Genomic DNA, 24,321 nt, shown 5'->3' with positions numbered 1-24,321 from the left:
AACAACAGTTTGTTCAAGATGAATTCCATTGCTGTCTTTTATTTGAACCGTAGCTTGTTTTTATAAGGGTGATTAAACTCTTCTATACCAGAAAGTATAAAACTATATCACAGAAGGTGAAAAAGTAATCTTGGCACTTTATCTGATAGAATGCCATGGAGATTATTGGACTTTCCAATGCTGAGGTGACCTCAATTTTAGAAATTGTTGCTGTGATACTGAAGTTGGGAAATGTAGAGATCAAGGGACAATTTCAAGCCAACGGAATGGCCTCCTGCTACATTACAGACACAAAGGGTAAGTTTGTTCCATTTGATCCTTGAGATGTTATGTGTAAAAGAAATGTGTCCAGGTGCAGTTTTAAAGTAATGGATTATGCTGTTTCACAAGATCTTTAATAATAACTAATCACTCTCTGTAATTGGTTGAAGAGGTAACATTGTGTTGAATTGTCCCCTCTTTGTAATGCTGAGTTTTAAAAATATAAATATAAAAATGCTTTTTTTATTTCCCCTTTTGGCTCATATGATAAATATGTAGAATAATGAATAGATGAATGTATTTTTATTGAAATCAGACTTGCAGTTCCAAATGAATGAATAGTAATATCTGGAGTATTTTACTTTACAAAAACTATGTGACAAGGTGATAGAATTTATCTGTAGAATGCAGTTACCAAACTTGAATTTTGTCAGCCAGATTAATGTGTTGCAATTTATTAGGCATAAATGAGATTGGCTCTCTGATTGGCCTGGACTCCTCCATGTTGGAGAATGCATTCAGTATACGCACTGTAGAAGCCAAACAGGAGAAGGTTGTGACTACGCTCAATCAATCCCAGGTATGGCGTCATCTGTTAATGGTTTAGAATACATACAATAATTGTGAATTATAAATATGAATGACAACCACAAAAGCCAATGTATAAGATAAGTACCACTTGCAAGATGATACATTCACTTATGATTCAGGAAATGTTGTTGAACCCAGTTCCCAAGCATCTCATATAAGCAGTGTCGGACTGGGCTCCCCCACCTAGACTGTCCACTCTCTTCTATCCCAGCCAGACTAAATTAAGGAGGAGGAAAGTATGTGCTGAAGGACCCTTCCGTTCACCCAGACGGCCCTTAAATTGCACTCCTGTTGGTTTAAGAATGATTGGTTGTGATTTTTTATTATTTGTGTTTTTTTTAGTTATTTAGTTTTGCATTTTCAGCAATCTGGTTGATTTACCCTAGCAACCGTGCATTGATTTGCATAAGAGACTGAAATATGAATACGAGAGGCCTGAATAGAAAGATGCAGAATAAAAAGTAGCAATACATTTGTAGCCTTACAGAGCATTTATTTTTATATAGGACCAGTGACCCCCATTTGGAATCTATCTGTTTAACTATCTATCATCTATCTGTCTATCTGTCTGTCTGTCCATCTGTCTATTTTTCATCTATCTTTATGTATATGTGTATCTATGTATCTGTATGCCTATCTATCATATATCTTTCCTTTATCTATTATTTACATTTTTGATGTGATACATTGCTTTTATATTTAATAATACAGGTGTGGGATCAGTTATGTGGAAAACCATTATCCAGAAAGCTCCAAATTACGGGAAAACCATCTCCCAGAGACTCAATTTTAACAAAATAATTCATATTTGTTTATATATGTTTATATATATATATATATATATATATATATATATATATATATATATATATATATTCATATTTTACTCAGTAATATTAAAACAGTAGCTTGTACTTATTGGAGGTACAACAATCCTATCAAATTTATTAATGTTTAAATAATTTTAACGGAGATCTAAATTAGGGAAAGACCCCTTATCCAAGCATTGTCCTGAGCAATTTTGGATAACAGGTCCTGTACCTGTACATAATAAAATAAAAAGTATAAAATGCAAGAGTCCATCTTTTGTCAGGATGTGTACTGATGTTTCTTTCAAATTCAGTACTGTATATACTTAAGAATGAAACAATGTGTGTTTCAGGGAATCTATGCCCGGGATGCCCTTGCTAAGAATCTCTATGATCGGCTTTTCAGTTGGCTTGTTCAGAGGATTAATGAAAGCATAAAAGTAAGTGATTTTACTTTACTTAATCTATTGTAAGTTTAGTATTGGAGGTGTAATTAAAAAAAATTATAATAAAAAAACTGTACAGGTATTTGTATCTCAGCGTTCCACTCTATCATGAATTTAGCAAAAACTCCACAGACTGACGGCATTTGTGGATACGTTTATTGGGAAAAAAACTGCTGAAAGCCGCCTAACGCGTTTCGGGATTGTATCCCTTGATCATAGGCTCATGAATTTAGAAGTGTCAGTTTGATTTGCATCTGTTTAAGTAGCCTGTTCAGTTTGTTAATAGCCTTGTATATTATATCTGAAAATATCTGAACATATCTGAACTTACAAAAAATATATAAATAACTCCCCTCTTTCCCAGTAATTGATTATTAATGCTGTAAAACAAAAATGCAGAATTCATACTGTATGTTTGTATTTCACATTATTTTAACAATATACATTACACAATATAGTCTACATAGAAATAAAACATATAAGGGGTTAGGTAACAAAAGACACTGAGTTTGCGGAGGAGCAGTAACACATAGCAGCCAATCAGCAGGTAGAATTTACTGGTCACCTGTTTCAAGCAAACATCTTATTGGATGCTATGCGTTACTGCTACTGGGCAAACTTAGTGCCTTTTATTAAATATGGGGGGAATGTATAAAGTTTACAGACTGTATAAATACACATATATTATTTTTTTACAAAATTCAAGAAAATGGCAGCTTAAAAATGTGATTGGTTTTCAAAAAAAACAAACCACAAGAAACCCTGTTACTTTGAAAAATGTTTTTTTATGTGCTTGAAGTGCAGCCACTTTTGCGCCCCTTAGTGATGTTGCATTTGCATTCGGGGTCTCTTTAAGAAACCCCCAGTAGAACTCCCATACCACATATAGCAAGTTGCATTTATTCAGAAGAGCCAAAACACCTCTTTAGTAAGCCTATACACAAACACTCAATAATATATACATTATTAAATCAATACTGACATAAAATTGACATAAAAATTTGACATACCTTTCAAATGATCCCCACAGCCTCCTATTTAGTGATCCCTTACTTCCAAAGTCTTACTTTACAGTCCTGAATGCGTGGATTGTTTACTGACTTTCAGACCCTTCTGTGATCACTTGTCATGCACTCTACCCTGATGAGTTGAGTTGAAAAACAAAACATAATATTTCATGAGTTTGTTTTCATTTCAGGTTTCAGAGTTCCAAGGGAAAAAGGTCATGGGTGTGCTAGATATTTATGGCTTTGAGATTTTGGAGGTAAGTACAGGACACCCTTCACGCTGGAATCTTTATTCAATCTGTCGTTTGTAACAAAGCCATTGTTTTTTTAATCTTAATGAAGGCAAATATGGTATGAATCATTCAAATACAGGATCAGTATTAGCAGTAGGAAGGGATTTAGAAAGGACTGTATTCAAATATCTGTAGCAGCTGAAATCTCCAGAGGGAAAAGACAATGATCAACATTATAATACAGACAGAGTAAGCAAACTGTTGACTTGGCCTTATAAATGCAGTTAATCCACTGTTCTTTAGCAAGATCTTACAGTGCCCTTTTTTATATAACTAGGACCTATATTTTACAACTCCGGTGTTTTTTTAGGTCAACAGCTTTGAGCAGTTTATCATTAATTACTGTAATGAAAAATTGCAGCAGATATTCATTCAGATGACACTGAAGGAAGAGCAAGAAGAATATACAAGAGAGGTAATGCACTTTCCCTTTCAAAAAATGTTAACGCCGTTCTTATACTTTTAATTGATTTATGACTTTCTGAAGATACATTTGAAACTACAGTGGTGACTGGTTTGAGCTTTTCACTTAATTCAGCCTAAATTTGATATACATGGTGTATTATGATCACTGTGTACAGTAGATGGCAGTGTGGCCAGTAAGCATGTCTAAAAGGTAAGGATTTTCTGTGTTTTTGGACAAATTGGAATAAAACGTTGTAAGAAAAAATCCAGTACTTACTGTTATGTCATTATAAAGAGAGATATATTTAGAAAACTTTTAATCATATGATGATCTAACCACCAACTCTCTGCAACCATATAATATCTGCAAGATGACAGCCTCCCCAAACATCCATTTCACTTTGGGCCTATACAATGACTTTTGCAAGCTTCTCACAGTTTTCCCAGTCAAATCTTTCCCTGATTCTGAAACCAGACCCACATTTATAAACATGAACAATTCATTTAGCGCTTGCTGTCAGTGTCTGTAGACAGTTGTTATCCTGCAGCTGGTAGAGAGCCATGGGACGATGACCCCTGACTTAAGGAAATAGTATGGGAAGTTGCTTTGTTGACATTCAACTGGGCTGATGATAGAACCACTTTTTCCACTTAAAATAAACTACTAAAACATAAACAAGCCTAAGGAAAACACAGATGTTCTCATGTTGATTTTTTTTATATCAATTACCTATTTATAAATCTTTAGTACTTTGCTCTTTTATTTGTATCAAAATGAACGAGGAGTGGGGTCTAAGTAATGCACATAACATCCATGTTATTTTTATGGTACACAAATATTTAGCAGTGTTTGTAGATTGGTGCAACAGTAGTGATGGGCGAATCTGTCCTGAAAATTTGCGAAACGCATTTAGGTCAATGGCTGTCAAAATGATTTTGGCGCGTGAAAATTTTTGATGCAAGCAACAATTTTTATATGCGCAACTATTTTGTCCAAATGCATTGAAGTCAATGGGTGTCAAAATGTTTTTGATGCGCAGAAACTTTTAACACGTTGCGGTGGATTTTCCGCTGGTGAATTTTCGAAGCAGTTTCGCAAAAACATTTGAGTGTGGCTCAACCCATGCTTGCCCATTTTATTAGCCCATCACTATGCAACAGTCATAATGAATAGAAGAACAGCAGCAGTTTGAAAAAGTGTCTTTTATTAAAATGTGCCACATGCTGGCTGCCTGCACCGTGTTTTTAGAATGGAGCACTGAAGCAAAAAGTGAAGAAAACGTAATTATATAATTAAGTCAAAAACAAAATTTAACATTGTTGCTTAATGTCCCAGCATTATCAGCCAACTGTGTTAGGATACATAAACAACTGGAATGACCAATGTTTATTTTTGATCCGTATTGAAATTACTTGGATTCTATTAATTTTTACAGGGTATTAAATGGACACGGATTGTCTATACTGACAATGAAGTCATCTGTAACCTCATAGAAGATGTAAGTCGATTTTTATTTCATTGTATATTCTGCTTTCACAATACATATAGGGACTGGGAGTTTTTTGTTCACACATATCAGTAATACACATTTAAACAGAGGAGACCAATTCAGATCATAGAGCACCTGAAGTTATTGTACAGTACTTTGTCAAGCGCTGAAGATTGGATGTTTGCTTCCCCCTAGAGGAAGAATTGCACAGTATTACTCGTTTCTGTTACTCTGAAAATCCTATTTGCTAATATTTTTGTTTTAAATATAATTTTTTACAAATGGAGAGACTTTTTTTAGTAGCTGATGCAATTGTATTTGTGTTCTCTTCCATCAGAGCACAAATGGAATCTTGGCAGTGCTAGATGAAGAGTGTCTGCGCCCAGGCAAGGTGTCTGATGCCACTTTCCTTTCCAAGCTTGGCACAAAGTTCAAAAATCACAAACACTTCCAGAGTAAGGTCACTCAGAATGAAAAGCGTATTGCCGATCTAACGTTGCCTGATAATTGCTTCCGCATTGAACATTATGCTGGCCAGGTAAGTTGCATTGATGGTTACTGAATATTTGGTGCACCAAACCAATGGTTTATTTTGTAGATAGGATTGGAGGTGCATTCTGTTTACAAAGCACCGTCACTTCTCTTTGCAGGTAACATACAACACTGATGGGTTTTTGGACAAAAATAATGACCTTCTCTTCAGAGACCTTTCCCAAGCCATGTGGAGTGCCAAGCACCAACTTCTGCAAACTCTTTTCCCAGAAGGCAGTCCAAAGAACTCTTCACTGAAACGTCCTCATACTGTCGGATTCCAGTTCAAAAACTCTGTATCAACTCTCATGAAAAATCTGTATGCCAAAAACCCCAACTATATCAGGTGACTTTTTAAAATACATTTGTATATAAATCATAGCAAATCTACACTCAAAACAAAACCTTTATGGTTTGATAGAAACATTGGTATTGAGGTTGGTAAGAAAATACAGGCTTCTAAAGTAGAATTCAACCCGTAATAAAAAAAAAACGCTCCTCCCCTACCCTGGGTAGACCCCCCTCCCTCCTCCTCCAGACTACCTGCCCCCCCCAGGCAAATGCCCAGTAGAAGTAGAATATGGCTGCCGTGAACTTCAGCAGCGCTAACTGTTATATAAACAGCAACAAAATACCTGCCTTGATTTTTTTTTCTATATAAAATACAATTCATACATCATGCATGTATCTTTTGTCAACAGATGCCTAAAGCCCAATAGTTCAAAGAAGCCATCCTTATTTGATGATGCCCTTGTGAAAACTCAGATACTTTACCTGGGACTGCTGGAGAATGTGAAAGTCCGCCGGGCTGGATTTGCCTACAGACAGTTGTACAAGCCTTTCCTGGAACGCTACAAGATGATTTCCAAGCAGACTTGGCCACATTGGACAGGAGAACCACGGTATTTACAATATCTTTTGGGTATAATGATGATATATAGCTACAGTATATAAATGTTTTATAAAATATTTCCTTATAAATGCTGCTTAGTGGTGTCATCATTGGTGCTTAGTAATGTAATATGTGTCACATGAACCATGGAAATGATTGTATTGTTACAAACAATGCACCCCTACTGTTAACTATAAGGATATTAGAAGTGTGTGTGTGTATGTGTGTATATATATATATATATATATATATATATATATGCTTGATCATTATTATTAATAATGTTGTTGTTGTTATTATTCATTGTTTTGTTTCAGGGATGGAGTGGCAGCAATAATGGCAGAGTTAGATATTTCTTCTGAAGAAGCAGCACTTGGACATACCAAAATATTTATCAGAACTCCAAGCACAGTGAGTGATATCGTAACATGTTTCTATCTGCTGTGAAAGCAGATTGGCCAGTAACTGATAACGTTTATCACTATACAGTATATATATATATATATATATATATATATATATATATATTGCCCTTCCTAAAGCTCATTATACTAAAGTCAATTCTGCAAAAACTATTGGCACTTATCCATAACAAGTGCTACTTATGCATAATGGGATTTCATATCCTGACTGATCCATATAGCAACGTGCATATTCTTACCTTTAAAATGACCATATTGTAAGTTGAGCAAGTTTTCTCGCATACAAAATCAGTTTTATGGTACCCACAGCAGACATAGGCCTTGGTAGTCACAGGAAAACCTTTGTTATGATAATCAGGGCTTCATGTAAGTTCCCTGAACAACAGCTTTCGTATTAAATAACAAAATCAAGATGGCAATTTCTTACAATATGTATCATTTATGTAGTGTTTACTGATTTACATTGGGATTGCGTGCTCAATTTATATTTCACTATATGGATTTTATTCATTATTATTTTTTAATGGTTTCTGAAAGTAACGTTGTAAATAATGGCTCATTAAAATTCTCATTAAACACTGCAAGTTCTACATTCTATATATACAGGGTGTGAATATTAGCACTGACTCAAATATTTGCTGGAAAGTCTTATCAACATGTGCAAACCATTACACATATTAATAAATTAAGCCCAGATGGCTCTTTATTGCTTTGTTTAAGTATTCTGGACTTGGGTTTTATTGATCTGTTTCTCTCCAGCTGTTTGATTTGGAGGAAAGACGCAGACGTCGATTGGATGAGTTGGCGACTACAATACAGACAGCTTTCCGTGGATGGCGATGCCGCACTCATTTTCTGCTCATGCGCAAGAGCCAGATTATCATCTCTGCCTTTTACAAGGGGCATGCTGTAAGTATTATTTGTATCTGAAGCAATGGCTCTAACTAAGCACTGGTCATCATAAAGCACACACACGAAGATTTGCTTGTGTGGTCCCCCACATATGGTTTATTTAGTTGGCAATTTAGTAAATTCAGTATGACACGATTATCCACCAAGCCTGGTCAGTATATACACAAGCCACAAGTAGTAATGGGCGCTTAAATTCACCAGGCATGCATTTTCTGTGAATTTCCGCATTTTGCCACCAGCGAATACATTCGTGAAACTGTGGCAAAAATCTGGAGAAAAATCCGCTGTGACAAAAAAAAAATGTTGCATATCAGAATAGTTGCGCACATGAAATTGTTGCACGTCAAAATTATTTATACCACCATTGACTTCAATGCATTTCGCAATTTTTTTGCCCTATCGCAGGCAAAAAATCCGCCGCAACTAAAAAAAAATAGTTGCACATCAGTATAGTTGCGCACATGAAATTGTCACACGTCAAAATTATTTATACCACCGTTGACTTCAATGCATTTCGCAAATTTTTCGGCAAATTCGCCCATCACTGTCCACAAGTGAATGGTGATATTAAAGAGAGAGTATTGATCAATGCTCTAAGCCTATGGCAATGTATTAGAATAAACTGTCTTCATTATAACCAACTCTGACACAAAGCTGCATAAAGAGAGACAGATTGCTGAGAGGGGGAATAGTGAAGAGTAAGATGGTTTATTTTTTTCAGAATCAGTCCAGAATTTTTAATCAATAATATTTAGAATGTTTCTTATGTCTGTCTGATGAAGCTCGTCTTAATTGTTTTCATATTTCATATACATTTTTATTACATTAGTTCCCCTTTAACTTGCTTAGTCTTAAAAAATTGATTGAATAGACTGCATCCCTTCAGCTGCTGTCCATTTATACTTGGCTGACTGTCCTTGAACAGAGGAAAATGAGATATTAGCAATGATAATGGATTAGGTGCAGAGATAAAGAGATTAATCTTAAAACACATACACTTTCCGTTATTAACAGTAAAGAGCATGTTGTAACCCTACCTCTGCACCTCTTTTTGTGCTTCTTACAGCAAAAGAAGAAATATCAGAACATTAAGTTCTCAGCATTGCTACTCCAAGCCTATGTTCGTGGCTGGAAGGTAAGTTTGCTTAATGCTTCAAAAGTCACTTGGATTATGTTGGCGCTACATAAATAAAGGATATCAATAATAAGAGGTGCAAGAAAAATTAAGAAATGTGTATCCACAAATTCCTTCAAATGGCCATCATACTGACAGAATGGCACAGTCTTGGAAGGATTGATTTTTGTTTTATAACAGGCAACTTTGCAATTACATTGTCTTTATTAATTATGATTAGTTCATGAGAATACTGGCATAGGTTTGTGGTACAGGATTTGCTATCCAGAAAGCAGATCCCATACGCGACGGGGAGGGGTGAGCGATGGAGGGGAGGGAGGGAGCGAGTGATGGAGGGGAGGGACAGCGACGGAGGGGAGGGTGTCAGGAGGGAAGGAAGGGGAGTAAGACTGAGAGGTGTGGACTAGGGGTAGGCAGAAGACTATTTTAGAGGTAGCCTCCTAGAGCCCCCCTATTATTGTGCTGTAGACAGCTGCCTCTTCTGCCTACCCTTAGTTCCAGCCCTGCTTTGTTATAATAAAACAGTACCTTCATCCCAACCAAGAAATAATGAATCCTTATTCGAGGCAAAACAATCCTATTGGGTTTATTTAATGTTTAAATGTTTTTATTAGTAGACTTAAGGTATGGAGATCCAAATTACAGAAATACCCCTTATGCAGAAAACCCCAGAACCCCGAACATTCTGTTTAATAGATCCCATACCTGAATTTCTCTATACAGACTATAAGAAAAATTATGGCGTTCTTTCATGGAGAGTGTACAATATATAGTCTGTTTATAGTATGTTTGGCCATGCCCCCACTGATGTCACATTATGTCCCAGAGCTGATAGGCCATAGTCCCTTTTGGGACCTTTAATATTTGACATCCTTCTTACAAATTCTAAACAGTTATAAGTCATTAATATCCATGTCCATATCCAAGTGCAGCTAGCAAAGTGCCATTTGGAGTGCAATCACCTTTTTTCCCACAATGCAGAGTTTTTCCTCAATATTCCAGTGTTGTTGCTGCCGCAAGGAGGCATTGCACAATTAAGCATAAGCCTGGCATCATTTTGACACAAGTGCGCTGCATCTATTGACATTGGGCGGGAAGGGAATCCTGGAGCTACTGCCTGGTATGGAGGTGGTGGTGACTCCAGGGTTCCCCTGAGTCAATAGGCACAGCAGTGTTTGATTTGTTATGGCAGGAAGGACAGGGTGGCACTGAGCACAACTATGTGCTCAGTGCAAGTTATACACTAAATGGCAGTGTGTTGGGAGTTTCCTTAAATGAGAAGGATCTAGGGGTTTTTGTAGATAACACGTTGTCTAATTCTGGGCAGTGTCATTCTGTGGCTACTAAAGCAAATAAAGTTCTGTCTTGCATAAAAAAAGGGCATTAACTCAAGGGATGAAAACATAATTATGCCTCTTTATAGGTCCCTGGTAAGGCCTCATCTGGAGTATTTAGTGCAGTTTTGGACTCCAGTCCTTAAGAGGGATATAAATGAGCTGGAGAGAGTGCAGAGACAGTGCAACTAAATTGGTTAGAGGGACGGAAGACTTAAATTATGAGGGTAGACTGTCAAGGTTGGGGTTGTTTTCTCTGGAAAAAAGGCGCTTGTGAGGGGACATGATTACACTTTACAAGTACATTAGAGGACATCAGGGCCGGAACTAGGGGTAGGCAGAGTAGGCACGTGCCTAGGGCGCAAAGCTTGGGGGGGCGCCCGGCACGTACCTTTAACTGCTGCCTACCCCTGTCCAGTCTGGCATTCTGTTCCGTGTGTGCATGCGCGCATGCACCTAACTGACAGCAGGATGGTGTGCGCCCTGTTCCATGTGCGCATTCGCCTATCTGACAGCAGGGTGGCGTGTCATGTTCCATGTGCGTATATGCGCATGCTCCTATCTGACGGCAGGGTGGTGTGCACAGTGAGGCTGTAGCCAGTGCTCATGCGCACGCTCACGTCTGCGCGCGCAGTGAAGGGGGCGACGCAGCTGGCCAGTTGCCTGGGGCGCCCGGGCACTCTGGCCCGGCACTGGAGGACATTATAGACAAATATCAGGGAACCTTTTTACCCATAAAGAGGATCACCGTACCAAAGGCCACCCCTTTAGACTAGAAGAAAAGAACTTTCATTTGAAGCAACGTAGGGGGTTCTTCACAGTCAGGACAGTGAGGTTGTGGAATGCACTGCCGGGTGATGTTGTGATGCTGATTCAGTTAATGCCTTTAAGAATGGCTTGGATGATTTTTTGGACAGACATAATATCAAAGGCTATTGTGACACTAAACTCTATAGTTAGTATAGGTATGGGTATATAGAATTTAATTAAAAGTAGGGAGGGGTGTATGTATGGATGCTGGGTTTCAGTTGGAGGGGTTGAACTTGATGGACTTTGTCTTTTTTCAACCCAATTTAACTATGTAACTATGTGGAAGGAAATGCATTTTGATACAAGTACGTTTAATGAAAGGTGTTTAACGTGCAACTGAGGGAAGATTGCCGGAACACAACTGTGCTGGCAGTTGCGAATGACTCATGTAATAATTTCGGGTACTACAGCTAATAAGTAACCCTTATGTTAGATGCAGGTGGTGCTTCTTGTGAAAAGCCTAGAGTTTCCTATTTTATCCTATTTTAATTACCCTTATGCCTGCCTCGCACATTTTATGCTTAATGTATTGAGGCTTTTTCTTGTTATAGAGGACAACAGAATCTTTGCCTCTTTTAGAGTGGCACTGGCATTTTTCATGACTGTTATGACTCATGTTCCAAGCTTATCTAAGTCATTTAGATATAGAGTCATAAAGTATGAGTGTACAAAAGAATGTTCACGACTGTCAGAAAATTATACTGTTCTTACAAAGCAGCATTTGTCAGGCATTTAACTTTATTCAAAATGTAATTTACTCATTTTTTATAATATTTGTAATTTTTTCCCTTAGAAGGGAGTATAAGAGGAATATTCTTGCAGGTTATATGTTCTCAGACAGTTGTGTTGTTTGAGAGTAATATGTGCATATGCCCACAGTGCTAACTGCTCCCAATGCAGGAAACTGTGCCATACTAGTTGTATCCGGTGTAAAGGCCAGCCTGGAAAACCACTTGGCATGCCAGGGCTTATGTTCTATTCTTTAAACAGAGCAGAGAAAAAATATTGGTTTATGGTGCAGTTCTGTCCTGTCTGATGCTAATAACTCACAAGCAAGATTACATATAATTACCACGTATCTATATAGGGCGTTACTAGCAACAGTTGTTACCCCTTTAAATTTCCTCCATACAAATACAATAAGAATAATAGGTCAAAAACATCACAGTGTCAAAAATATTAACAAATATATGAAAAATAATTATCATTCCCATACTTGTTCAAACCTCCTTCACCCTATGTTGCCCTCAGCATACAGAACATATCCACTGCACTTGTAAAGACAAAACCAATTCTTATTTGTCCCCTTTCTCTTGGCTTATCAATAACCTGAAAGGCCACTTCAAAGATCCCCCAGGTTTCTCCAACATATGTTTAGCAATGAAATATCTCTCATGAACTATTTCCATGCCACTCATATATTCCAGAAATCTGACTTAACCTTTCGCATTGCTTTACCCACATATTGGATTAAAGGGATACTGTCATGGGAAAACATGTTTTTTTCAAAATGCATCAGCTAATAGAGCTGCTCCAGCAGAATTCTGCACTGAAATCCATTTTTCAAAAAAGCAAACAGATTTTGTTATATTTAATTTTGAAATCTGACATGGGGCTAGACATAATGTCTGTTTCCCAGCTGCATGTGACTTGTGCTCTGATAAACTTCAGACACTCTTTATTGCTGTACTGCAAGTTGGACTGATATCACCCCTCTCCCTTTCCACCCCCCCCAGCAGCCTAACAAAATTACAATGGGAAGGTAACCAGATAGCAGCTCCTTAACACAAGATAACAGCTCTAGTAGATCTAAGAACTGACTTTATAGTAAAAGCCAAGTCCCACTGCTACTGATTCAGTTACATTAAGTAGGAGAAGTAACAGCCTGCCAGAAAGTAGTTCCAGCAGTCCATCAGTCACATGACTGGGGCAGCTTGGAAACTGACTGACTGGGGGCCCGCAAAACAGGAGGTGACATAACTGTGAACCGGAAGTGATGTCACTCTAATGAGATGGGTAAGGGAAAAAATTGTGCAATAACCTCAGGGGAGGAAGGGACCAATCCTTCACCTTAGCTGGGTACCCAGGCAGGTACAATAAGGGAATCTGAACTTTCTGCCCAAAACCCTACCACTTTGTGGGTATTCTGTGCGTTCCCGACCTGATGCAGGACTCTAACCCAGGTATATAGTTTCAGCTAAAGTATAATTAATATAACATTTTTTTACTACTATCGTGCAACTCAGCAACTGTTGAGATATTTGTTCCAAGGCACATGATTTACACTTAGATCTACTGTATCTATACATACTACAATATTTAAGCCACACCGTTTTGGTGGTTTTGAGCGGACTTAGTATGTTTTGACATACTTAGTGACATCAATGCACAAACACTATGCACAAGTTCTGTGTCCAATAAACTTCAACCGAAGCCTCCATTAGTGTAGCTATTGTTATTGTAAAGGTAATATGCTCCTTTTGGGACAGGTTTATCATAGGATGTTGTCTCCTAAGTACAGGTAACCAACAATGACTAATAATGGTGCACTGCTGTGTGGTATCACATGTAATACTTCCTTACTCCAGCCTAAGAAAAAATATATATATATATTTTTGCACTATTAGAAAGAAAAGATTTCACTGTCATTCCTTCTCTACCAGGCACGTGTACTGATGCGTAAACTGAAGCTGGAAAAACGTAAGGAGACTGCATCCTCAACAATATGCGCTTACTGGAGGGGGTACAAGGTAAATTTGCCTGTTCAGCATGTTTTTGTATTTCTGACTCTGAAATTAGGTGCCAGAGGGATAGGGGGAGTTCTACTTGGTGTGGTCAATTATGGGCCCCTAAGACAATATTTAGAAGGGGACAGTAAGTCACAAGGGATGTTATATACCCTTCTTGTATAGGTTTCCAGTTACCAAAATGACTTTCTGATGGTATCTCTGGGTTTGGTGTCCCTACCTTGTGCCTGGTTGTAGGAAAACAGAGTAACTAGACATGTAACCAGACAAATTAACCTGTTCTAGACCTTATATTTACAGATAACAAGTGGCATGATTAAAGTGTTCCCGCATTTGAAGGGTTGTAGTGTGAGGGGACAAAAAAACCCCAAAAATATTGTAATGAGGGGGTCCACTACTTAAAGGGATGGATTGAATTCTGACATGTAAAGATTAATCTATAATACAATTCTGCAAGTTTTATCATAATTCTTAGGGTGTTTTCTAGTATAGTTGAAATGATTTGAAGCCCTGCCCTCTACCATAAAATGATATATATAGGAGAAGCTGATTTTTTTCTTCTGCAAGTGACTCCACCCTTTACACATATACTGCACTCCCAGAAATGTAAATATAAAACCTATCTATCTGGGAAAACAATGCTTGTCGCTGCTGCATGGGCTATATTTAGTAAGTATGTAAAAGACAATAGAAACATTATGGGGAAAAAAAACCCTGATAAAACCTATGGTCACGCAAATGCAATGTGAAAAATGCTTGCATCAATATATGCTCATTGCACCTTGCACTTTACTGAGTAAGTTATTACTATTACAAAAGCTGCACTGTGGGTAAAAAACAGCCATCTTTTTACTCCAAGCTTGTGTTTGTAAATTAACTCTTTAGTTTATTGAAGTCCTACGTTTTAATGATACAATATAAATAATATAACATGTATTTCCTTCTGTTTTTCCTTTATCTTATCTGTGTCAGCTCTTTCACAACTACCTGTTCTAACTGCTCTTCCCCCCAACTTTCTCTTACTATGGTTGTTTGTTAACTCAAGTTTCATGTTCACCTCATTCACGCTTTCCATTTCTGATCTCATCACATCTTTTGAATTCAATTACCGCCTCCATGCAGATGACGCACAGCTCCTTATTGCTCAGACATCAGCCGCTCTGTGCTGTGCCGACCCTCCATCTCACAGAAATAGCAGGCTGGGCTGCATCATACCAAATCCGTCAAAAAAAAACCCACTGCTTATTATATAAATAAATCCATTTCTTGTTACAGTCAGTAATGCCTCCCAATCGCCTGTTTCTCAAGCCATTCTTTAGGTATTATATTTAGCTCCTCGCTATTATTTTCCCATCACATACACATTACTGCTGCTTCAAACAGATTCTTTCTCTGTAACATTACTGTAACTAACCTTCATCTTTGTCTATATACACAAAGAATATGTCAGCTATTCTCCAGTGTACTTTCTGTCTGATTACAGCTCTATTATTCTGTAATGTACTGATATCTGCTCCCCCGGTATCTACCTCCATTATTGCACATATCAGCTTAATGTTCTGCTTTCCAATCATTAGCAATAATTCATTTGTTGAAATACAGTGAATCTGCTTCTACTATATATATATTTGTTTGTTGTATTCGATGTGATAGGCAAATAGTTTCTGTATTTTTATGTATTTTCACAAAAAACATTTCTGTGTTCTTTAGATCTGTTGTCCAATGGTCACTGTTAATGACAGGAAGCACAGTTAGTTTACCCTTCTCCACTGAAACCCCTTCTATAAAATATAAATGCAATGATTAAAAGATACACTACACTATGTGCTTTTACATTAGACTATAAAGCTCTCTGTTTATGTATTAGGGGAAGGTAGCCAGTTGCTCTAAAATAGGGTTTCCTTTGGCAAGGGGTTGTGGGAGAACCTGCGGTGGCTCCCAATGTCAGATCCATATTCTGTAGAACCTGAGTAGTTAATTAATGTGGGACAGCCCAATCCTCTTCATTATATCATGTTTAAATTTGTCCTTAAGACGCAGTTCTAGATCTCACACAGTGCTGTCAAGGCTGAGCAGATTTCAGAAGAAGCATACCTCATTATACTGTTTTTCTGGGCAGCGTTTGGTATCAGAGTGACAACTATATTGGTATATATCACTGCGGATATGCAGTATTGTCACATGTACTGAAATACACACTCTTCACATACAAATTCTATGACTTGTTTACATGTAAAAAGCCTGTTCTCTCTGGTGATGATTGGGGGACTGTGTGCAAAATCTGCCGAGCTAATACATTCCAATTATAAAAAATAAATTTTATTTCATACACCCTTAAGTGCTCCATCTTATTGCATGGGCTTTTAGTGATATTATTATTGTTATGATTATTATTATTATCATTATTGTTATGGCCTTTCGATTTGTTACTCTCCCTCATAATCCCTTTTCCCACCCATATCTACTTATTTTTCTTATGCCTTTTATTTTATCTTTATCCTTCTCTTTATCTCGCTATTCCCATAAATATTACCCAACTGTATCTACTGTCTCTCCCCTTCCTATTCTCTGCAAAGTTTCTTCGGGAAAACTTCTGAAATGAGGGTCACATGTCTTATTATTCTTGACACTATAAAAAGCAATATTTAGAATTATTTATTAAACTACAGATGCCCTAATGGTACAGGAAATAAATTGATTATTGGGTTTCTGATGGTGGTCTTGCTCAGGAAACACCACCTTATTATTATTATTATTATTATTATTATTATTGTTGTTATGTTATTATTATTTATATAGTAGAACCAGGTAAAGCTAAAGTATTCTTTAAAGCTGTGCATCACCTTGGGTTGAGTTGTTTTATAATAAGTCAAGCAATTAAATCCATTCATTAAAATTACAGGTGCGAAAAGAATTCCGAAAACAGTTTAGGTCCACAGCATCAAAGAAGCTGGCTAACTTTATCTACCTAAGAATTGTAAGGCTTTTTTCTTTTCTCTTATTAATGTGTAGATTGGAAAATGTGAATGATAATGCTCATAGAGACTAACAAAGCTGCTAAGAACTAATATCTACTGATAGGTCTATGGATTAAAGGGACATGGTCTTTGGATTGATGTGGCCCTCCTTCAAGGCGCTGACTAACTCAGAGTTAGAGAGCTGAAAAGCAGGAAGTAGTGTTCTGTTATGTTAGATATCCAGTCACTCCAGCCTTTATACATTACATTTTTGGCTGACTAACTATATTAGAAATATTTTTTGTTTTTGACATCTATTAATCCAGTTTTTATTTCCACACTGAACTGTTCCTTTAAGGGACACTGGAAGAAGCAAATGAAGTAACAAACTTTTTTAGCCTTAAAAAGCAGTTACTTTTAGATGGGGGGGTCAGTGACCCCAATTTGAAAGCTGGAAATAGTTAGAAGAAGATAAATCATTAAAAAAACTATAAAAAGAAAAAATGAAAGCCAACTGAAAAGTTTCTTAGAATGGGCCATTCTATAACATACCAAAAGTTAACTTAAAGGTGAACAAACCTTTAATGCTTTATGTATGAGACACTGGCTATTGTTATTATAGTAGTGCACTCTTACCACAATGGTCCCAGAACTCATGGTTGATATCAGGGCAGGATTTTGGATACCTTAATATGAATGATTATGAAAGTGACTAAGAAAAGCAAAGCTAAAGTTGTTTATCTAAGAACTGGATATATATATAGTCCGGGTTAGAGTGCAGCTGCTAAGAATTGAATATATATATATATATATATCAACATTTAGTGCTCAGACAATTAGTTTTAAAGACATTTATTTGCCTCCAGTGTCTGTGTATTGATTGTATCCTGAAAGGAAATCTCTCCCTCTTTCTTTTTTAAAACAGCTGCAAATGTATATTATTGGCCTGAAAAATAATATGCCATCAATGTCCCCAACAAACAAAACATGGGCTCCACCAAAGTACAAGTTTCTTGCACCTGCCAGTCAACAACTCATGAGGATATTCCACCACTGGAAGGTTAGAATTTATGCCTCTGCCTTGCTCTTCTATCCTTATCTACAAACATCGTTCTCTCTAGCCTTTAATTGATACTATTGATACTTTTTTTCCCTGGTCAATCAGACCGTTGTCCTACTGGTGAACTTACAGGGTTTTCCATTCAGTACAACAGGCACGTCTAATCGTATGACTAGTTCTTCCATACTTGTAAGGCTGCAGTGCTTTATGTTACCAGCCAATGACATTGCTTTACAGAACTAATTTGCTACCTCAGATCTGCTCTCTGACATAAGAGCTTTTTCATTATTTTGTAAGAAATGTTAAGCCCTGATTTACCTCTTAGACAACTCTGCGTACATGCTGCTTAGTCGACTGTGTCTGCAAATCACATCATACTTTTTGCTAAATCCTTTCCTTTTTTTTCCACAGTGTAAGAAATACAGAGAAAATCTAACACCCCAGAGGAAAGCTATTCTACAGGACAAACTATGTGCCAGTGAGCTATTTAATGGCAAAAAGAAATGTTACCCTGCAAGGTCAGTGTTATTGAGTTCTGCCATCACTTGGGTCCTGCTTAACATGATTATGGTGCTAGAGTTGAGTGGAAGGTTTAATAGATTTACTATGAAGTACTTTTTGCAGTAAAAAATGGTTATCATTATGTGCATATTATAATTAGTACTACTCGGGAAACCATCAGATATTAACCATTCACTGCTCTGATGGAAGTTTATATGCATTTTGGAAAGGAACTGCAGGATTTGTATGTGAGCTTTAATGTTAATGCCAGGATACCATAATGGGTCCACTTATTACTGTTCTCTCTTAAACTGCTTTATTTTTTCTCTCCCCCTTTCTGTACTGACCAGTTTGTTTGGGCTTATACTCATCCATCCTACCACTAAATTCTACTACTTCTGTTCTCCATTTGTTTCTCCCTCGTCATCTCTTTTCCTACCCATCTCTTCCTCATTTTCTTATCCCTATCATTTTACATTAATCCTTATCTTTTTTTCTCTATTGCCTTTCAGTGTTACCCAAGTGTATCTACTGTCTCTCCCCATTAGTTTCTCCTTTATTTCTCTGCATAGAAAACAGCTGGAGGTATTACTGTATAAAGTAATATTATAATTCAATCCACAAAAAACTGTATTTAGAATTGTTTAGTCAACTACAGGACACTAATGATGCCCAGGAACATAGAGTGATTATTGGAGTTCTGATGGTGGCCTTGCTTAGGAACACACTGTCTTATAAAGTTCAGCTTTTAAACCTCTGTAATGGACTAGGTTAAAGGAGGAGAGTCATACTGTTGGCTGGGAATTTATGTCAACAGACTAAAGATCCCATTGAAGCTTGGTCAAACATATCAAATATATATTTTACAAATATTTGTACTCTAAGCTCTAATTGCGTCATATTTTGCATTCTGTAGCATATACGCATTTCTGGAATCCAGGTGGGCCAGCCCAAAATCTCTGACATTGAAGAGTAAAAATATTAAAAAAAAGATATATTTGAATGTCAATGTACTACAATGATATATATACAATATAGTAGAACATAGGAGTACACGGGTGCCTAATTATAGGCAGAATACATACAAGTTGACAAAGGCTGCTGCAGCGTCAGGCCCTTTAATATGTTAATGCAAAAATATCTGTTCTATGGTCAACATTTTTAACTTAAGACACACAAAAATAATAGTATGTGTACACGCTCACAAACATAAATGCAAATGATGACTGTATAGTTACACTTTATATTCTAAATCATATATTCTGCTGTTTCAGCTCTATTGATCTGGTGATAAACAAGGGCAGATTTTGTTCACAGCCAACTATTTCTAGCTTCTCAACCTCTAGCCCATATAGTAAAAAAAAAAATGACATCCAGTATGTCCATGGTATCTTTGCAGCTGAAACATTAGATCCATGCAAATATTCTGGTTGCATAAGTAATTCATCTTCTAGAATACCAATCCCACACGTATTCACGACTAGAAACACAGATGCCCTTTGCCATAATTGTCTATACAAGCTGGATTAGTATTTTTGACTTGATAAAAATGAATGTTTCACCATTTTCCAGTGATTAATTATATCATTTTCCATTAAGAGAATAGCATTGTAATTAAACTGTAATTGCTTTTTTAGTGTTGCCAAACCATTCCAGGGAGATTATGTGGGTGTCCAGAATAATCCCAAATTACAAAAGGCTGTCAGTGGTGTTTCTGGAACATTGCTGGTTGCTGCCAATGTTCAAAGAATCACCAAAACTAATGGCAAGGTAAGCGTTTTCCTTCTCCTCATTGAGGCAGAATCTCTATAGAAACCAGAGCACAAACAATGTCTTACATAGACAACATGTATCTACTGTTGAACAGAACATCATCGTAGTGTTTATGCCACTTCTCTTCGGTTCTCTATCTATTTATGAAACTCCTACTTACAGCAAGATATCCCCATGATTTTTACTGATTTCTTTTGCTCTTTGTACTTTGCTGTTGTTTGTCAGGCATTTATTCTGCTGCTTGCTCTTTCAGGGATCCCCTATGATGTTATTGTTGACAAACACCCATTTAGGCCTCACAACTACAAAAGGCCAAGTAAAATCACTAGCCAAGTTGGACGAGATCGCCAGTGTTTCCGTCAGCAAGTTCAACGATGGAATTTTTGTAATCCAATTGACTCCGGTACTGTAAATGATTTCTTTCATCAAGTCTGCTCCTATGCTTAAATATAGGCTACAATAGTGTCCACCTTGTTCAACCCTTTGCTTACACACTCCATGAAGTTTCTGATTGATCCAAGGCATTCTCCATTTAATTTCAGTCTTTGAATAGGCTGCCATGTCTTCCTCCTTGAATCTTGTAGACCTCCTGTTTTCTTGTTTTTGCTACGATATTTGGACTTGAAACAGATTTGTCGGCAGGCCGGCAGACTCCAATCGTTATGGCCCCTTTTTTGCCCAAGGGTGCTTTATATGATCTAATTTTCCTTTAATCTACCCTGTGAACAATCTACAACTCTACAACTACATATAGATCTTATAGGACCCACTACTGAAAATGTAAGGCGTCAAAACAGTAGGGATGCACCAAATCCACGATTCGGCCGAATCCCCGAATTCTTTGGTGAAAGATTCGGCTGAATACCGAACCAAATCCAAATTTGCATATGCAAATCAGGGGCAGGAAAGGAAAAAGTAGAAAAAATTCTTCTTTTGTGATGAAAAGTCACATGATTTCCCTACCTGCCCCTAATTTACATATGCAAATTAGGATTCGGGTTCGGTTCAGCCAGGCACAAGGATTCGTCCAAATCTGAATCCTGCTGAAAAAGGCCGAATCCCAAATCAAATCCTGGATTAGGTGCATCCCTACAGAACAGACAAGCAAAGCAAACTTCTAATAACAGGTTCCAAAATAAAGATGTACCGGATCTCCTGATCTATCATATGCTACTACAAAATTCAGTCTTGTATATACTTGTTATCTCTACTAAATTTTAAAGGGATACTGTCATTAAAAACAATGAATTCCTCTGATAAAGCATGGACCAATCACTAGCCACATTTCACCGTCACCCTTGTGACACCATATAGAAAGTTGACACAAGAATTCTGAATGGGGGACCAAAATTACGTGGGGGTGTAATGTGTCTCAAGGTCTATGACCACATTGTGAGGGCTGCACTGCTGGACGGTTTATTCATTGTAAGCTCATTTTGGATGGCTGTATTCCTTTAAAAGGAAAAAAAACAACAAAAAATGCCCTTCCCATTGGTGTCCTTGTCAGTCACATTTATTTCTGAATTGCCTTGTACAATTTATGTGTTTTCACAGAACACAGATAACACTATTCATGCATTCATTTCACAGACTGCTACTGCAGGATTAAAAGGAGACTTCCTACTGTCCAGCGTAAATACCATTGAGATTCTGGCCAAGCTGTACCAATCTGTACTGGAAATCACAAAAAATAAACTAAATATTGAGATCAGCGATGAGTAAGTATCCATAAAGCTATATATATTACATTTGTTGGATCACACATTCAAACATATTATGAATATCTTGGGTAGAAAATGAGAGTTCACCCAATTGATTTTTAAAGGGGAACTAAAGTCTTAAATAGAATAAGGCTAGAAATACTGTATTTTGTATACTAAACATAAACATGAACTTACTGCACCACAAGCCTACCTTAACAAATGATTTATATTTTCAAAGTTGTTAAACATGTTTGCAAGACCAAGACTATGCACATGCTCAGTGTGGTCTGGGCTTCAGTTGGGAGGTTAAGCTTAGGGATCGTCATAAATTATCAAAACAGCACAAGTCAAAGAAGCTGATACAGCAAGACAGATTAATAATCAGAATATGCAGACTGCACTGGGTCTGTGGGTACAAATATTTACATGGTCGCCGGCTGCTGTATAGGGAAACAAACAAAGCTGTTCGAGGTCAGGGAAGTAAGGTGGGGGGCTCTACCCTGACGTTTGAAAGTAGGATAGTTTCCCTGCAGAGCAGTTCGGGACCGTCTGAAGTTTCCTATCCGCAGCAGTCAGAGCAAGTGGGGGAATTTCACTGCATACAGTCATGTTTTTACTTATAAAAACGGTACAAATGTTTTAATTAAAGCAAATTGGAGATAAATTTCTTTTTCATTAAAGAAACTAAAAATGGGATTTTATTTGTTTGCCTTTACATCCCCTTTAAGCTCCGTTTACAGGAGTATCTAGGTGAGAAAATATGTATTGTGCCCAAGTCTAACCCTAAATGCCTTCAGACTGGGACTCCCAGCCACAGCTGTTCTTGGCCCCCTAAGAGACCAGCTCCAGAGCTTGGGAACTCTGAGCAAGGGCAAACGTATGTCTCCTGAATGGTCTGTGTATGGGACAAAAAGAATTGCTTTGAATCTGATTGTATGAAAATAGAGCGTGTTTGGCTGAAAATACATTGACCAGATAATGTTTTGTTTTCTTTAACAATTTTATTTATTGCTTACAGCATTTTACAATGGCAGTTACAGTATTACATATTTAATTGTTACTATAGGTAACAACCAGTTTGTATTTAATGCATTTAACTTTGCATTTGCACTACTCCATACACGCACATATACACATACAACCCTGCCAGGTCTACATACAGGTATTGGATCTGTTACCCAAATTACGGAAAGGCCGTCTCCCATAAACTCCATTTATCCAAATAATCCAGATTTTTAAAAATGATTTCCTTTTTCTCTGTAATAATAAAACAGTAGCTTGATATAATTAACCCTTTAAGTGCCACAGAACGTAGAATCTACGTTCTGTGGAAAAGTAACTTGAAATGCCACAGAACGTAGATTCTACGTTCTGCAGCACTTCCGGGTTCTGGAGCGGAGGAGCGGCTGTTAGAGCCGCTCGCTCCATTCCGCTTCGATCCCCTGCCCCTAGGCAACGAGCAGAGCAGGGGATCGAGTTGCCCCTGTGGCGCGATCGCCCAGGGGCCCAAAAACTTCAGCAGGCACGTGTTACTTACGTGTCCTGCTGCTGCAGCCTACACCGCGCCGTAGATCTCCGCCCCCACAGCACAGGGACACAGATGACGTCGCAGATCTCTTCCAGGGGCTCTTCCTGATCGTCTGCGACAGTCTCCAGCGACTTTTTCAGGTTAGTGCAACAATTACACACACAAACACACCAACACACACTTATTACAGTAATACACACTTAGATTCACACTTACACACACTTACACATACATTTTTGGGGATTGGGGGGGTCACTTACACTCACTGCACTTACACACACGTGCACACGCACACACGCGCACATAACATGTAATTTACCATTTGTACACACGCACACGCACATACATGGCATTGTGGCTTTTTTTTTTTTTTTTCTTATCGCATCGTCTCTTTTTTTGGCTGAAAAAAATGTTTTATTGCCATTACGAATAGCGTATTCGCTAACCCTACTGTGCAATATCTTTTGTATGTTATTTCGGTGATTATATTGCAATTTTGGGTATTTTGGTGCATTTTTAGCCATTTTATTGAATTTTTAGCCATTTTATTGCATTTTCAGCTCTGCGTATGTTGTGTTCACTTGTTTCTAGCCGTATAACCTGTTTGGCCCAGCTAAAATATTCAAACTGTGATTCTGACGGCCGATAACACTAGTCTGGAAAAAAAAACATTGATTTTTGTGGTTTTATTGGATTTTTTTGCATTTCACTCTT

The 24,321-nt window shown here is 37.5% G+C and overlaps 1 protein-coding gene across 3 annotated transcripts in view; it reads left to right on the top strand.

Moving 5' to 3' along the window:
- myo1a.L (myosin IA L homeolog) overlaps positions 1–24,321 on the top strand; it is a 74,548-nt gene that overhangs the window by 42,643 nt on the left and 7,584 nt on the right. For all 3 annotated transcript variants that reach the window (XM_041580946.1, XM_041580945.1, NM_001091430.1), the window contains 19 exon segments: positions 150–297; positions 723–841; positions 2,015–2,101; positions 3,306–3,371; positions 3,718–3,822; positions 5,249–5,311; positions 5,640–5,840; positions 5,953–6,179; positions 6,535–6,735; positions 7,043–7,136; positions 7,907–8,056; positions 9,126–9,194; positions 14,002–14,088; positions 16,988–17,062; positions 17,968–18,102; positions 18,514–18,620; positions 20,241–20,373; positions 20,630–20,779; positions 21,967–22,094. In XM_041580946.1, the coding sequence (XP_041436880.1) occupies positions 150–297; positions 723–841; positions 2,015–2,101; positions 3,306–3,371; positions 3,718–3,822; positions 5,249–5,311; positions 5,640–5,840; positions 5,953–6,179; positions 6,535–6,735; positions 7,043–7,136; positions 7,907–8,056; positions 9,126–9,194; positions 14,002–14,088; positions 16,988–17,062; positions 17,968–18,102; positions 18,514–18,620; positions 20,241–20,373; positions 20,630–20,779; positions 21,967–22,094 (2,345 nt within the window).

Source organism: Xenopus laevis, chromosome 2L (assembly GCF_017654675.1).
Source record: "Xenopus laevis strain J_2021 chromosome 2L, Xenopus_laevis_v10.1, whole genome shotgun sequence".
Taxonomy (NCBI): Eukaryota; Metazoa; Chordata; class Amphibia; order Anura; family Pipidae; genus Xenopus; species Xenopus laevis.
This window is presented reverse-complemented; position numbering and strand designations above follow the sequence as displayed.